At 35.4% G+C, this 14,910-nt stretch overlaps 1 protein-coding gene across 1 annotated transcript in view; it reads left to right on the forward strand.

Annotated features, from left to right (window-relative positions):
- The window catches only part of PLCL2 (phospholipase C like 2), a 99,439-nt gene that overhangs the window by 52,736 nt on the left and 31,793 nt on the right, over positions 1–14,910 (forward strand). The window contains exons 3-4 of the mRNA XM_041411412.1: positions 1,340–3,826; positions 7,215–7,418. Of these exons, the coding sequence (XP_041267346.1) occupies positions 1,340–3,826; positions 7,215–7,418 (2,691 nt within the window). The remainder of the gene's footprint in view (positions 1–1,339; positions 3,827–7,214; positions 7,419–14,910) is intronic.

Genomic DNA, 14,910 nt, shown 5'->3' on the forward strand with positions numbered 1-14,910 from the left:
AACTGTTTCAGGGAATATAAATTTTGTTTTTTTTAATAAAGCTGGAAAAGTAATTTTTGCACTGTGCTAGTTTATAAGAAGAACACTTTTAATTAAGATATCTAATATAAAATATTTTAATGCAAGTGTTATTTCAAACTAAAAGTTAGCTCCTCAAGACACGTTTGCTTTCAGAAGAAAAATCCTAGCATTTTTCAGTCTCAGAAAATGCAGATAATGAAAGCACAAAACTTTCTTAAATTCAGTTCTTATTAAATTGTTTGTACTTAAATCATGTGTTGCTGATTTATTTGCACTTGTTTTAGTTAATACAAATAGGTACAATAAAGGTAGCTAAATTACCTTTCCCCCTTTTTTTATGCTTATATATCCTTATATACCCAAGCTTTCTGTAGGAAAGTAAGACCTCTGGGTTATCTCATTGCTTTAAGAGCAATGGTGAATCACTTTTGCTTCCCTTCCTGACCAGATCTTCTACTCAAGTTCTCTCTATTGACATGAAGGTTTTTTGAAAACAGTAAAACTTTACCAGTCTCAGAAGTTCCCTTCTGAGTCACTGCTGTATTTTCTGAAGCTCAGAACTTGCAAAGCTACATCTGCTCCAGTCCAGTTCCTTGTGTTTCAGTGCAGCTTGTTTAGACTGTTGTGGGTATTTTCCTGCTAAGGGCAGGGATGTGTGAGTGCTGGAGGCAGCCTGTGGGAAGAACATGGATGGGTGCTCTAGTGAAGGTAGCTTTGCATAAAGAAGTGCTTGCTAAGTCTTGTATGCTTAGATTAGGGCCATGTCCTGTGGATTTTATGTAGTTAGGACTGTGTCCTATGGATTTTATGTAGTTAATTGTGTATTAATGTTTCTGTGGTCCAAGGACCCTGTCAGCATGGTACTAAAGCATTATATTCTGTACTGACAAGTTTGGCAAGTATCTGTAGGACTGTATAAGGACTTGGAGAAAAGCTTGCTTCCTACTGCCTTGACTCTAGAAACTGTTCTCTTGCTAAATAGGGTACAACTCATAAAATAAAATGCACATACATGTATGCAATAATTCAGCATTATTATTTTGGTAGCATTCAAAACTCAGTTTTTTCAATTTTGTGTCCATGAAAAGTACTAAAAATAAACTCTGGAAGATTATTTATAGAAGCAAGAGCAAATGTGAAGGCATTATTAGTATTTTCACTGTGATGATGTCAGTAAGAATTTCCATCTTACTGGTCATTACACTGACTTTATTGAACTGCTTGATGAACTTTCAGCTTTAAGTTGAAACCTATTTCAATGTTGAGCAAAATCACACTGATACATTATTTTTTCTCCCCCCACCCCCTTGTTTACCAGGATGGCACAAAACAGAAGCGAGAAAGGAAGAAGACTGTGTCGTTCAGCAGCATGCCCACAGAGAAGAAGATCAGCAGCGCAAGCGACTGTATCAACGCCATGGTGGAAGGCTCTGAGCTCAAAAAGGTCCGATCCAACTCCAGGGTGTATCACCGATACTTCCTTTTGGATGCTGATATGCAGTCTCTGCGCTGGGAGCCTTCGAAAAAGGATTCTGAGAAAGCAAAGATTGATATCAAGTCAATCAAAGAAGTAAGAACAGGAAAAAATACGGATATCTTTCGCAGTAATGGAATATATGACCAGATATCAGAAGATTGTGCGTTTTCCATTATATATGGAGAAAATTACGAGTCACTAGATCTGGTTGCTAATTCAGCAGATGTTGCAAATATTTGGGTTACTGGCTTAAGATACCTGATTTCTTATGGAAAACATACTCTAGATATGTTAGGAACTACTCAAGATAATATGCGGACTTCGTGGCTTTCACAAATATTCAGTGAATCAGATGTAGATAATTTGGGACATATACCCCTATGTAATGCTGTACAATTTATAAAAGACTTAAACCCTGGTTTAAAAACTAATAAAATTGAATTAAAATTCAAGGAGTTACATAGATCCAGGGAAAAAGCTGGTACTGAAGTAACAAAGGAAGAATTTATTGAAGTTTTTCATGAGCTTTGTACCAGACCTGAAATCTATTTCCTGTTAGTTCAGTTTTCAAGCAATAAAGAATTTCTAGATACCAAGGACCTCATGATGTTTTTGGAAGCAGAGCAGGGTATGGCACAGGTCACAGAAGAAATAAGCCTTGAAATTATTCAGAAATATGAGCCAGCCAAAGAGGGCCAGGAAAAGGGTTGTCTTTCTATAGATGGGTTTACGAATTACCTTACTTCACCAGACTGCCACATATTTGATCCAGAGCATAAAAAAGTTTGTCAAGATATGAAACAACCTTTATCTCATTATTTTATAAATTCATCTCACAATACATATTTGATAGAGGATCAGTTTCGAGGGCCTTCTGACATCACGGGTTACATTCGTGCTCTAAAAATGGGTTGTCGAAGTGTTGAACTGGATGTGTGGGATGGTCCAGATAATGAGCCCGTGATTTACACAGGGCATACAATGACATCACAAATTGTCTTCCGTAGTGTGATTGACATTATTAACAAGTATGCCTTTTTTGCTTCAGAATACCCTCTTATTTTGTGTTTAGAAAATCATTGTTCTATTAAGCAGCAGAAAGTGATGGTACAACACATGAAGAAAATTTTGGGAGACAAACTGCATACGCAGTCTCCAAACATTGAAGAGTCTTATCTACCATCACCGGAATCACTTAAAGGGAAAATACTAATTAAAGCAAAGAAGCTTTCTGCTAATTGTTCTGGACTAGAGGGAGATGTTACAGATGAAGACGAAGGAGCAGAAATGTCACAGAGAGTTGCGAAAGAGGGGGTGGAACAGCAAAACTCAATGACAGGGAAACGATTTCAGCTCTGCAAAGATCTCTCTGAGCTGGTAAGCATATGTAAATCAGTTCAGTTCAAGGAGTTTCAAGTTTCATTTCAGCTCCAGAAGTACTGGGAAGTGTGCTCTTTTAACGAAGTGCTTGCTAGCAAATATGCCAATGAAAACCCAGGAGACTTTGTAAATTATAACAAACGTTTTCTCGCGAGGGTTTTCCCCAGTCCTATGAGGATTGACTCTAGTAATATGAATCCCCAGGACTTTTGGAAATGTGGTTGTCAGATAGTAGCAATGAACTTTCAAACACCTGGCTTAATGATGGACCTTAACATTGGTTGGTTTCGACAAAATGGAAACTGTGGCTACGTCCTTCGTCCTGCTATCATGAGAGAAGAAGTTTCCTTCTTTAGCGCGAATACAAAAGACACCGTGCCTGGAGTTTCACCTCAGCTGCTTCATATTAAAATCATTAGTGGGCAAAACTTCCCTAAACCCAAAGGATCAGGTGCCAAAGGTGATGTTGTGGATCCTTATGTCTATGTTGAAATACATGGAATCCCTGCTGACTGTGCTGAGCAAAGGACGAAAACTATGCATCAGAACGGGGATAATCCAATTTTTGATGAAAGCTTTGAATTTCAAATAAATTTACCAGAGCTAGCTATGGTGCGTTTTGTAGTACTGGATGATGATTACATTGGGGACGAGTTTATTGGGCAGTACACTATTCCCTTTGAGTGTCTCCAGACTGGGTATCGGCACGTTCCTCTGCAGTCATTGACTGGTGAAAGTTTAGCTCATGCTTCCTTGTTTGTGCATGTGGCCATTACTAATCGAAGGGGTGGTGGGAAACCTCATAAGAGGGGCCTCTCTGTGAGGAAGGGCAAGAAATCAAGGGAATATGCTTCTATGAGAACATTATGGATTAAAACAGTAGATGAAGTATTCAAGAATGCCCTCCAACCTATTCGGGATGCTACGGATTTGAGAGAAAATATGCAGGTACAGTTTTATAATCAGTTTATTGGTTCATGTGCGTACCTTTGTATTATGGTGCATATGGAATACCTGCTTTTTAAAGTGTCTTGTATGTTGAACAATTTGAGTCTAATTCTGAACAGCTCTAAGAATGGATCATGTCAGAGGAGCCTTTTAGGTGAACTCTCTGCTAATGCAGCCTTGAATGCACATGTGTATATTGTTGAGTGTGAAGTGGAAATATGACTCCAGTATTAGAACTCAACCCTCGTCCTATATCGTTGAAGGAATATTAGAAATACACTAAAAGAAAGTGTGGCAATATTTTAGTTTTTAAAAATTAAGTAGAAATGTGGGAAGAATATACAACAGGTAGAAAAGGGAGACTTTAATGCTTATCAGAGACCTTATTTGTATGTCTTAAGAATGTTTAGCATAGTTTCACCAAAGTTAGGTTTTTCCTTTAGTCCCAAATAGAAGGCAGCACTTTCAAGAAAGATCCATTTGCTTTCCATGATTCTTCCTAGTTATGTTAGAAATACATGGCATTAGCACTAAGGTGTTAGAAGGCGTCTTCTAGAAGAAGTTGTCCTACTTTAGATATCATATTAGTAAACACATTGAATTTAGGGAAAAAGTGCAGTCTGAGGTGCTGTGTTTTGTGGAAGCTAAGAGACGTCACTTAAAAACGTGAGTGAGATTCCAAGTCCTTTTAGAAATTCCAAGTCCTTTTAGAAATGTATTAAAATTGAGTTTTAAAGTTACATTTCATTTAATAAACCTTTAAGCTATTTATTAACTTCTGATGGAATACTAGCATTGATCAACAAAATTAAGATTTTCATTTCAAATGGACTGACCTATCAAATCCTCTTGGTGTTATACAGTGTTAAAGGAAAAGAGATTAAAGGAGATGTCTGAGACCTGATTCTGGATTTTAAAGACACATCATTGTATATAAATTTCCTTAATAAATAATCTTATATTAAAAATATTCTGATAGTAATACAATTTTAAAGCTAATTTTATATGAAAGAAGAAATTAGTATATCATTATGCAGTTCTCCCATTCCACTTGGTATATAAATTTGCTCTTTTAAAAGATAATTTTAAAAATACAGGGATGATACTTTGACTAATGAATGTTTCAAATTACAGGCTGCATTGAACTTTACCTGTAGTTAACCTACTGAAGGCTAGAATTCTGTCATGTGAAGAGTACTGTATTTTAAGATACTTTTCAAGGAAGAACTGAATTGAGGAAGCAGTGAAAACACAGAATTTTGTGTAGCTACATTAAACTCTTGAATGTGCATGCTGCAGTATGCACATTATAATGACATAATTGAAAACAGACTCTACAGTGGGGTTTCTTTGAACATGAGATATTAAAAGGTATTTTATGTATTTTATTCTGTCAGTTTGAAAGATATGCTATCAACTGAATTTATCATTATCTCAGAATGCTATCAAGAAGATATTTTAAGCACATGAGGGAAGATTAGTTTTTCTTAACTTTGCTAACAGATTATATAATGTGCACCATTTAAACTCTGTGTAACTAAGTTTTTACAGCTAATAAAAGCAAATCAGCCACTCAATTAAAATAAGTATCAATTTATGCCAGGGAATTTGAGATTTATTTAATTTTTGTATTACTGAAATTTTGTGTTACAAATTGTAATGGTTTTTATGACCAATAGATCTTCAGAAGCCAGAATATAAATGGCAAAGTTGGTTAGTTTGATTTTTTTTTTAATACAAGATGGAATAAGAGGGAAAAAGAAAATGTGCAGCAGCGAGTTTAATAGTTTCTCTAAATCTGTATAAGAATAGCCTTTTTTGTTTCTTTTGTTCCTATATTACCATGACAAAAACTGATGTTATAACTTATTGAATATCAATCACTGATAAAAGTATAGTATGGGTGATTGAACTGGATGTGATGTTACATGTTTAAGTTACTTAACAGCAAGAGGAGTAGTCTCTGGATATAGAATTGGAAGTCCAAAGGCAGGAGTTACAGTAGTAGTACATATTAGTCCTGTACTGCCTGTCATTAATGAATAGATACAATCCCTGGGCCCTTGTTAACCTCTCTGTAAAATGGTTGTTCATAATGGCTTATCTCAAGCCAAAAAGCCATGTACTTATCTCAAGCAAAATCTGTTTGAATGGATTTCCCAATGTCTGTCTCTTGAGCTGTGTAATTATTGTGTCATTGAAGTGTACATTGGTTGATAAAAGAAGTTTCTGTTTCCTGGACATTTACTAAAAGTACACTCTTAAGTGACTGGGTAGGTGCAATTTAGCGTTCACATAATTTTGCATGAATATGTTGTATATACATATTTGGAAGTCTGCTTTGGTATGTTGTCTGATCAAGGAACAGCAAAATATTTCACATTTGATTCTTGTTGGCATTATGTCTTTCTAGGAGACATGTTCACAAATGAGTCTTACTGTGCCAGCAAGATGGAAGGTGGTTTGGATTAAAGTGAAAATTTGTACCAGATACTCTGCCTGGGTGCAACATGAGAGAAAGGAGCACTGAGCACATTTGTAACTTAAATATACCATATTTTCATTTTTGTTTCTTACAGAAACACAAACTCCAGACCTGCCATAGATCACCAGTTCCCATTTGGTACAAAATCCTAAATTCTGTACAGTGCTGACAGTGTTCCCATCATGGAATGTCAGTGGCTACTTGGAGTCACACTGTATTTCCAATGCTGTAAACTTTCTTCAAGTTTAAACTTCTGGCTTTATATTCTACAATACTGGATATAAAATATGACTAAAAAATCTTAGGGAAAGGTACAGAATTAGTATTTAAGTTAAGGTACCTTAAAAATTTGCTTAAATGTGACTCTGTGATAGGAATGCTTCAATAGTGTAGTGCTGGGTTTGTGAATCACACCAAATGGGAGCCCACAGATCCACAGCACATCTGGACTGTAGTTCAGGTATGTTTAAAGTTACAAATGTGCTGAATTCCTCCTTCTGCTTCACTTTGCTTAATTGGGACATTCAGTGTCTAATTTTTTTTTCTTTTGGTGGCATTTAAAAAAAAGTCTCGAAAATGTTCAAAATATATAACCACTATGTTTTAGAATCTGTTTATTTCCACAGTTAATGTTAGCCGTGATAGAGAGGCGATATACTTGTTCTAAATAGATGGTTTTTTTTCTGTGGCATGTACTGCATTCCTTGAATTTTAAAGATTTTTGTAAAATGTATGTGTAATATTGGTTGGTTTTGAAAATGCCAGTTCTTCAGGGAAAAACTGTGGTAATTGTAGCACAACCATTGTAGCTCAGGTATAACAGTGAGGTGTTTTATCCTGAAATAACAAGACTTTAAATTTCATATTTAACTGTAAAGGAAACTCTTTCTTTCCTTTTTGCAGAATGCAGTAGTTTCATTCAAAGAATTATGTGGCCTCTCTCCTGTAGCAAATCTTATGCAGTGCATTTTGGCAGTGTCTATGCACTTGGTTGGGCCTGATAATACACCCTTGGTAGTGGTGAATCTCAGTGATCAGTATCCAACTATGGAGCTCCAAGGGATTGTTCCAGAGGTCTTGAAAAAGATTGTAACAGCATATGAAATGGTGAGTAGTTTTTGTGGTTGTCTTATATTTTCTGTTTGAACGGCTTTTAAAGTATATATGTAACATACTGTACCATGCCTGTTTTAAAAGTAATTTTAACCTGTGACTTCCTATTTCGTGTTTCATTACTTGTGCTTAAGTTATTCCCATGAATGTACAGCAGTGGTAGTGTTTCCATACAGAGTAAGACTTAGAGATTATTGATATACTGCATGCAAACACGTGCTTGTACACTTCAGAAGGCAAAGTGGTTATAATCAAGAGGGTTTGACATGAAGAGGATGTATTGGTTTACCTGTTTTTCAGTAGTTTGAAACTTACTGTATATCTATAAACCTCTTACTACTTTACATTTTCCACTTTAGGGACCTTGGTTTATGTTAGCTTTGACTCCACATCGAATACAAAAACATCAGGCACTGCTTTTAGGCATTGTAGTTGTATAAGCACCTTGGCATGTAAAATTCTATACATGCTCTTTTATTTTCCTTTTCTCTATCATTCTTACAGATGTCATTTGATTAGCCATTTTTACACATGTAAGCAGCTGTAACATTAACTTCAGACATTATGTTTCAGTAAATACATAAATTGTGTTCTTTAGAGACTGGAATTGAACATCTTGCAGGAAAAAAAGAAGGAAGAACTAATACGCCAATAAATACTGATTTACATCTTCTTTGCACTAATTTGAAATGTGGAAAAAAGCTCAAGAAGAGTGTGATTTGAAATGTCCTCCTTACTTCCACTGAAATAATCTGGCAGATTGTAATTGATTATTTATTAATTTATTTAATGCTTTCTTTCACGTAATTATAATTTTACAATAATTTTGTGTGCTAAAATGAGAAACCTTTCCTGGCAGCATCAGGTCACTTGCCTGAAAAAAAAAATGGACAAAAATTAATCAGTATCCCAGTTTCATATATATCTTGTAAACTGCTTTCTGAAGAAAAGGTAGCTTTAGACATATGCTACCCCAAAGTCAAAAAACCACTCATTGATGATTAGCAATGTAGGCAGAGTTTGTGTAGTTCAGTTGTGCCATAAATACGACAAAAATCTGGTTGGAATGATAGCAGAGCTACAAGAAGATAGTGTATATCCTCTTAGTGGTGGCTTACAGGATATCGCTGTAATTAGGATGTAAACAAGCTTGACTGTTGGGATTACAGCTGCAACACGTAAAGAAGTTCTGTTTTCTTGCTGGAGATGTCTCTACCTGCAGTTTGTTCTGATGTGGTGATGCTGCTTGTTAGTGAGTAAGCTATTCTGGCTACTTAAAAATCTTAGTTCGAAATCTGAATACATTCTGGAATGCATTTTTTGTTTGAATATCACTTAGACAAAGGTGACTTGTGACTCCAGAAATCTATACAATCAAAGTTCGGTTTGCTCTTTGGCTCTCACATATGTTTTTTCCCACAGGCATCTTATACTCTATACATGATTTGAATATTTCTGTACTTGAGAAATCTGTACTCTACTTATGCATGTAAAAGTAATTGAACATTTTTTTACTGGCAACAAAAGCATTTTTCCATCTTCTTGTTCCTAAAATACACTCAATTTCAAACAAGGAGTATGATAGTGCTTCTAGCTCTAAATGGTATTGAAGATAAGTAAATTTAAGGTTATTTTAATCAAATATAAGTTATAAGTTAAAATAGTGAGATGCATTTAAATTTGTGACATTTGGCTTTTGCCAATACTCTGTTCAGTTTGACAAAAGATTTTAGGCAATTAAAATCTGTAGGGTATGCTGGAAAATGAAGTCAGTCATTAAGTGCTCTTATTTCTGAAAGCACATTATGAAAGAGTGGGAGACATCTGTATCATCCTTTCCTCAAAGAGAGAAGAAGAAATGTGAAGAAATGTGAGTGTTTAGTTCATATATGGGTATTTGCTGTAATGGCAGGTGTTTAGAGTCTGACAGTTTTATAGATTGGGGGGGTTTGTATGATTTTGGTTTGTATTTATATAATGAGCCCTCAAAAGGACAAATCTTACCTCACTAGTTTTGACTTGGGATATTTTTGTCACGATTAATTAATACGTGGGTGTAAAATTCCATTTAATAATGAGAGTTCTTCATGCCAAATTGAGAAAGGGTAGATGTACTGACAAAGTAATGATTACCTACTTGTGTTACTTTCTGCTGGCTTAGGCCTAGGTACAGGTCAGAATGATGTAACTGTGTAGTTCTAGGGTATCAAGTACTGTAAGAGATCATGTGGATAACAAAGAGTTTAGTGTTTATGAAACAAACCTGGATTTGTATATCATAAATGCATGCATAGGCTGTCACTGCCTTGTGTGTCCTCTCATTGTGGCACATGTTAATGGCATTCTCAAAGTGTGATTGTCTCAGGTTTATGATTTTTTTAGCTTATGAAGGGATTCTTATGTGTCAGAAATGCTCTCTCTTCTATACAATGATAATAAACATAGAAAGTAATATTAAAGATTTTAATTATTCAGAATTTGTTTACAGTGGGAGACTCATTGCTCTGTCAAGTGAGAAAGGATGCAAGACCTTAACAGCAGGACAGTCAGTCCACCTTGAAGTAATTGCAGATAAGTGTAATACTGTAGGAGCACATGGAAAGGAAGGAGTATCTTCAGTGTAACATAGTTTTTTTTAAAGAAACAATGATAATAAAATAATGAGTGTGTCAGTAGATATTTGGGGTTTTTTTCTTTAAACAAATAGCACATTGTGCTTTCTTAAATTATCTGCATTCACTTAATGGAGGAGCTGTCAAGTGATCAAGGCTAGTACTAGTCATGAGTCAAAAAACCCATGTTATAGGAACTGGAGTATCATTAATGGATAATAAAAAATCAAATATATCTAGGAATTTTTGAGAAAAGCAGAAATTTCAGGTGTGTATTTTTCTTTAACTTCTCCATGCTCCTGAGTATTTTTCACCCTACCATCTTTTCACTGTTTAACAATGTTTTATTTTTCCCCTCTTGTTCATGAACTTCAGCTTCCTTTATGTGATACTTCAGCATGCACTCTGTTGGTGTCATCACACCCATCACTGATCAGTGCTGCAGACTGAAGCTTGGAGTTAAGGCAAGTGCCTCTTCCACACCATTGCATGTTTTTAAAAATGTCTTATAACCTTTAAGATAAACAGTAAGTAAAACTTAAAAGTTAGACTATGGCAAGAGAAAAAATAAATTATCTCGCCCTCAGTCTGCAGCATTATTCAGTGATGAGTATAAGAGCACTTTAGAGATATGCTACAGTACCATACAAATAAAGCCAGATACTGTTGAGAACTTGACTGTCTCTGCCCTTAGTGAAGGATGAAGTATCCCATTTGCTGAGGATAAGGTTTTCTGAACTTTGCAAGCAGGCATTTACTTCTAAGAGAAAAACTAACATAGAACAGGCAGATAACTACTTGTGTGAAAAATCAGTAGTGCTGCTACAGTAATTATGATTAGATGTTATTAAATCCTAATTAGATAATGCTGCTAGTTCAATTTTTTTTTTTCTTTCAGTTTTTGGGGTGGTTTTTAATTTTTGTTTTAAAATTTTGAGCTGATTTTGTAATTCAGAATGTCTACAGAATGTGGTATAGGTTTGTTTTTGATTTAAATGAAATAAAACATGATTAATAGATATTATATATACACCCTAGGGAAGGACTTGAAAGCAAGTTGTGTTTATTGGTGGTGAGAGTTGTGAGATAATGAAAATGAGAGGTATTAAAAGAGAGTGGCACTATAAAATTGGAAAACACCATATCACTTGGGATGAGCAGTGCTGTAGTAAGCTTAAATCCGGTTACCTTATTTTTGGCTCTTTCCAGCTACTGACTCAATACAGCAGATTGCAGGTGCAATCATGCGGAAGTTAACTTCAGGTTACAGAGCTGGAAATTTCAGCAATGACATACAATAAATAAGATAGGCTATATTTTGAACTTGAAAGCAGATAAGTTGATGCTATACCTGGTTGAGTTACAGACTGGACTGATACTAATAGGGCTTATTAAAAGCTTATCTGAAAAGGACCGATTGTCAAGGTTTTGGTAAAATGTTAGTAGTCCTCTCAAACTTCAGCTGCTGCTCGAAATTTTAAATATTCTTCGCTTTTAAAACTCATCTTGATATTAACATAGATTAATTGAGTGGAGCACTTCCTTATTGGGCATGTTGGATTGAACTCCATAATTCTGAAGGAAGCAAAGGTTATATCCATTGCCTCTTTCACAGGGCCTAAGAAAGAGTGATTAGTAGATCTGTTTTGATTTACATTTAGCTCGTAAAATCTGTATTAGTTTCCTGTTGTTCATGTGGGTCCTTGGTTATGGTTACTGTGCCAATAAGGTAAGGAGGATTACAGTCATGCTGTGATTATAGATTTGTAGCTTGAGAAACAACTAGAGCAAGACTTTTCTATTTCAGCTCAGTCTACTAATGTGTCCTGGTTATTCAGCTGAGATGCCTTTGTTCCCCAAATTACCCTTTGTGGTTGCATACTTCTGGGGCAACCAAAAGTTGCTAGTATTTCTCTCCTAAAACTGAGTGAATATGTTGCTTCAACTCATGCACAGGCCTAAATATTCAGTTTCTGATTGCGTCAGGGGAGGCTGAGTTCACTGTCACTGATCTCCTGTAGTAGGACCCAATCTTTGGATATCACATGATTTTAAATCACATCATAGCATCTGCTCATCACTTGCATTGTGCACTTCAAGAAAATTCAGATTTGTCTGTATAGTACCATTCCTGAGGAATATGTGACTGGCATAGACAATTGTAGCTGTGTTCTGAGCCCAATTGGTTCAGAATGTTGTCCTTGAGCCCATGACTTTGAAGTCAAGCTCCATGAGTTTTCCATGTTACAGTTTACTTCTTAGCATTATCTGGCTTATGAAGAAGAGAATTTAATGCTTTGCATGGAAGGTTGAAAAGCTATTATTCCTTGCTTTTATACTTGAGAGCGTAACTACATAAAACAAAACAAAAAGATAAAAGAAGTAGTCAAAAGAACAGACATCACAGACACTAAAGATACCGCCTGGGGAGTTTGAAGTAAATATGTACCACTTATCAAAAATCACTTGGGGAGAACAAAATGGAGGAGGTTCTCATGAAAAGAAGTCATCTTCCAAATAGCTGAAGCAATGTGCAAATGGGGAAGACAGGATCCATATTTAATCCTGCCATGGTTAAATAAGAAATAAAAGAGAACTGACAGTGAAGAATTCAAAAAAGTGATCTGCACAGACTTAAAAATAACAGTAACCTCTTCTTTGAAAAAGTAGAAACAGAAGTCAGTCAAAGATTATGTAAGTTCACTAGCTGATCAATGTTTAAAAGAAAGCCCCAACTAAAGAGGCAAAGCCACAACACTTAATTAGTTTTTGCATCCATATACTTGTAGAGATCAAGGTTTCACATTAAACGCTTCCTTATGAAAGACTAATTGCAGAATTCATCTGTAAGTGAAATGCTGACAGAAGATACTACATAGGAAAGGCAAAAGACTGGGAAAACAATACACCAGAAAGAGGAGATACTCATTTAAGAGTTCTGAAAGATCTCAGGAGTTGATGTATCAAAACTGCTAATTGTTGTGTGTATTCTCTCACTTGAAACTGACTATCAAAGTTGTTAGTGTGGTACCAGTGTTTTCAGAGATTTTCAGGGAAGATGATGAAATTACACCTCAGACAGGCTGACATCTGTACTGTGAAAATGGGTAGAAACAGTTTTGAAGAAGAAAATTAGAGGAAACATGGAGAAATGTGTCATGTTGGGGAAGAGTCAATACAGCTTTTATAAAATGAAGGGCTCATTAATCCCTTGGAGTTCTTTGATGTCAAAAAGCATGTCGACACAGCAGATCAGTCTGGTTAGATTTTCCAAAGCATTTGACAAAGTTTCCTTTCAAATGCTCATATTAAAATAAAGTTACCACTAAATTTTTAGACTTTTGAAGTTATTAGATCTTTTCTGATATCTAAAGTGAATGTTGGACTCAACCTGGTGCTCCAGCAGGAAAAGTACTGTTAAAGACAGTTGCTTGTGTTGATTTTTTTGCATTAAGGGTGTGTTTTCCAGATAAGTGGATTAGAGATAGTAGGTGTAGCTCCTGCAACTTTGATCTAGCTAAAGTAGCTAAGCACTCTGGAAGCGGTATCAATTAATGCTGCCCCCAGATTTGCGAAGATCATCAAGGTGTGAAGTATGTAGCTGCTTAGACTTTCAACTTTCTCAGTCTTAGTAGTAGATTGTTATAACATGTGTTAAAACAGTAAGTTTCAGAGTTGGCAACACAAATGCAGTATTTAAATTGTGATAACACACAGTGTCTCACTGTTTCCATTATTGCCTCTGGCTTTCTGCAGTATTGCTTACTTTCGTTATCAGTCTCTGCCGAATAGAACTGTCTTTATTTAAGTAATAAATGGGTATAGTTTGGTGGTGAAGAGATCTAAGGGAAAACGTACATCATTCATTGCAATTTAATATTGCAAATAGCCCAGGTAATGGTTTTTGCCATGTTTAATAAATTATAGTAATTGTAGGTCCTGGTTTTTGAGATGAATTGAAATTGTTGCTGATTGTCTAGCTATTAGTCTGTCATAAAAACTGAAAACAAAGCATTCATGGAAAATATAGTGAATAGCTTGGACAGTTTCTTCAGAAAGAGTTGTGCTGCTTATTATCAGTTTTTATTTTCCTGTTTTATAGCAACATGAAGGTTGCAATTATTCTTCCAAAAACAGAGCTGCAGATGATAACCTTAGCTTATGCTGGGCTTTTTCAGTCCACAAAGCAAATGTCTAATTTTGGGTACTCAAGACTCCAGTGCCAAATGTTGTAAAGTATGAGCTGTTTTGCATTGATTGAAAAGCTCTGATAATGACAATTTAATGCTTCTGTGAAGTCAAGCTTTCTGCATTTCTTGTTGAGAGCATGGACAGTGAAGCTTTTTGTATCCTCTCACTAATCCCATTATGTCTAATGGCTGACTCACAGTATTCATAAGAGCATAAAATAATACAGCTACTTAGGAAGAGGAGTGCATGTAGCCTTCTGTCCTGTTTTAATGTAGTCCAATGAACTGTTTATGGAGGAACATAAAAATAGGTCAGATGCATAGCAACTTCTCGTATGTATTACATACTTCCAACTGGAGTTCTCTTTCTCAATAAATTTTAAATTTGGTGTTTGTCTTTTTGATTCCATCTGTGTGGAAAAAAATTGTGGCTATTAGAACTGCTACTGATGGTTCTCATTTCAGAAATAACCTATTAACTACCTATTAATTTTTTCACACAGATGATAGATTTTTGCTTCTTATACAGATAGAGGATTTTTAATTTCATATACACGTCCTTACTTATTGCCACTTTTCATAAGGTTTTTCATTCTATCAGCTTTAGATTTAAAATTATGAAAATAATTTTGCTACAAAAAGCAGATTATCATGAAAGTGAAAAGCAATGACTATTGGATTTAA

This window comes from Onychostruthus taczanowskii, unplaced genomic scaffold, assembly GCF_017590055.1.
Source record: "Onychostruthus taczanowskii isolate IOZ18803 unplaced genomic scaffold, ASM1759005v1 scaffold36, whole genome shotgun sequence".
Classification (NCBI taxonomy): domain Eukaryota; kingdom Metazoa; phylum Chordata; class Aves; order Passeriformes; family Passeridae; genus Onychostruthus; species Onychostruthus taczanowskii.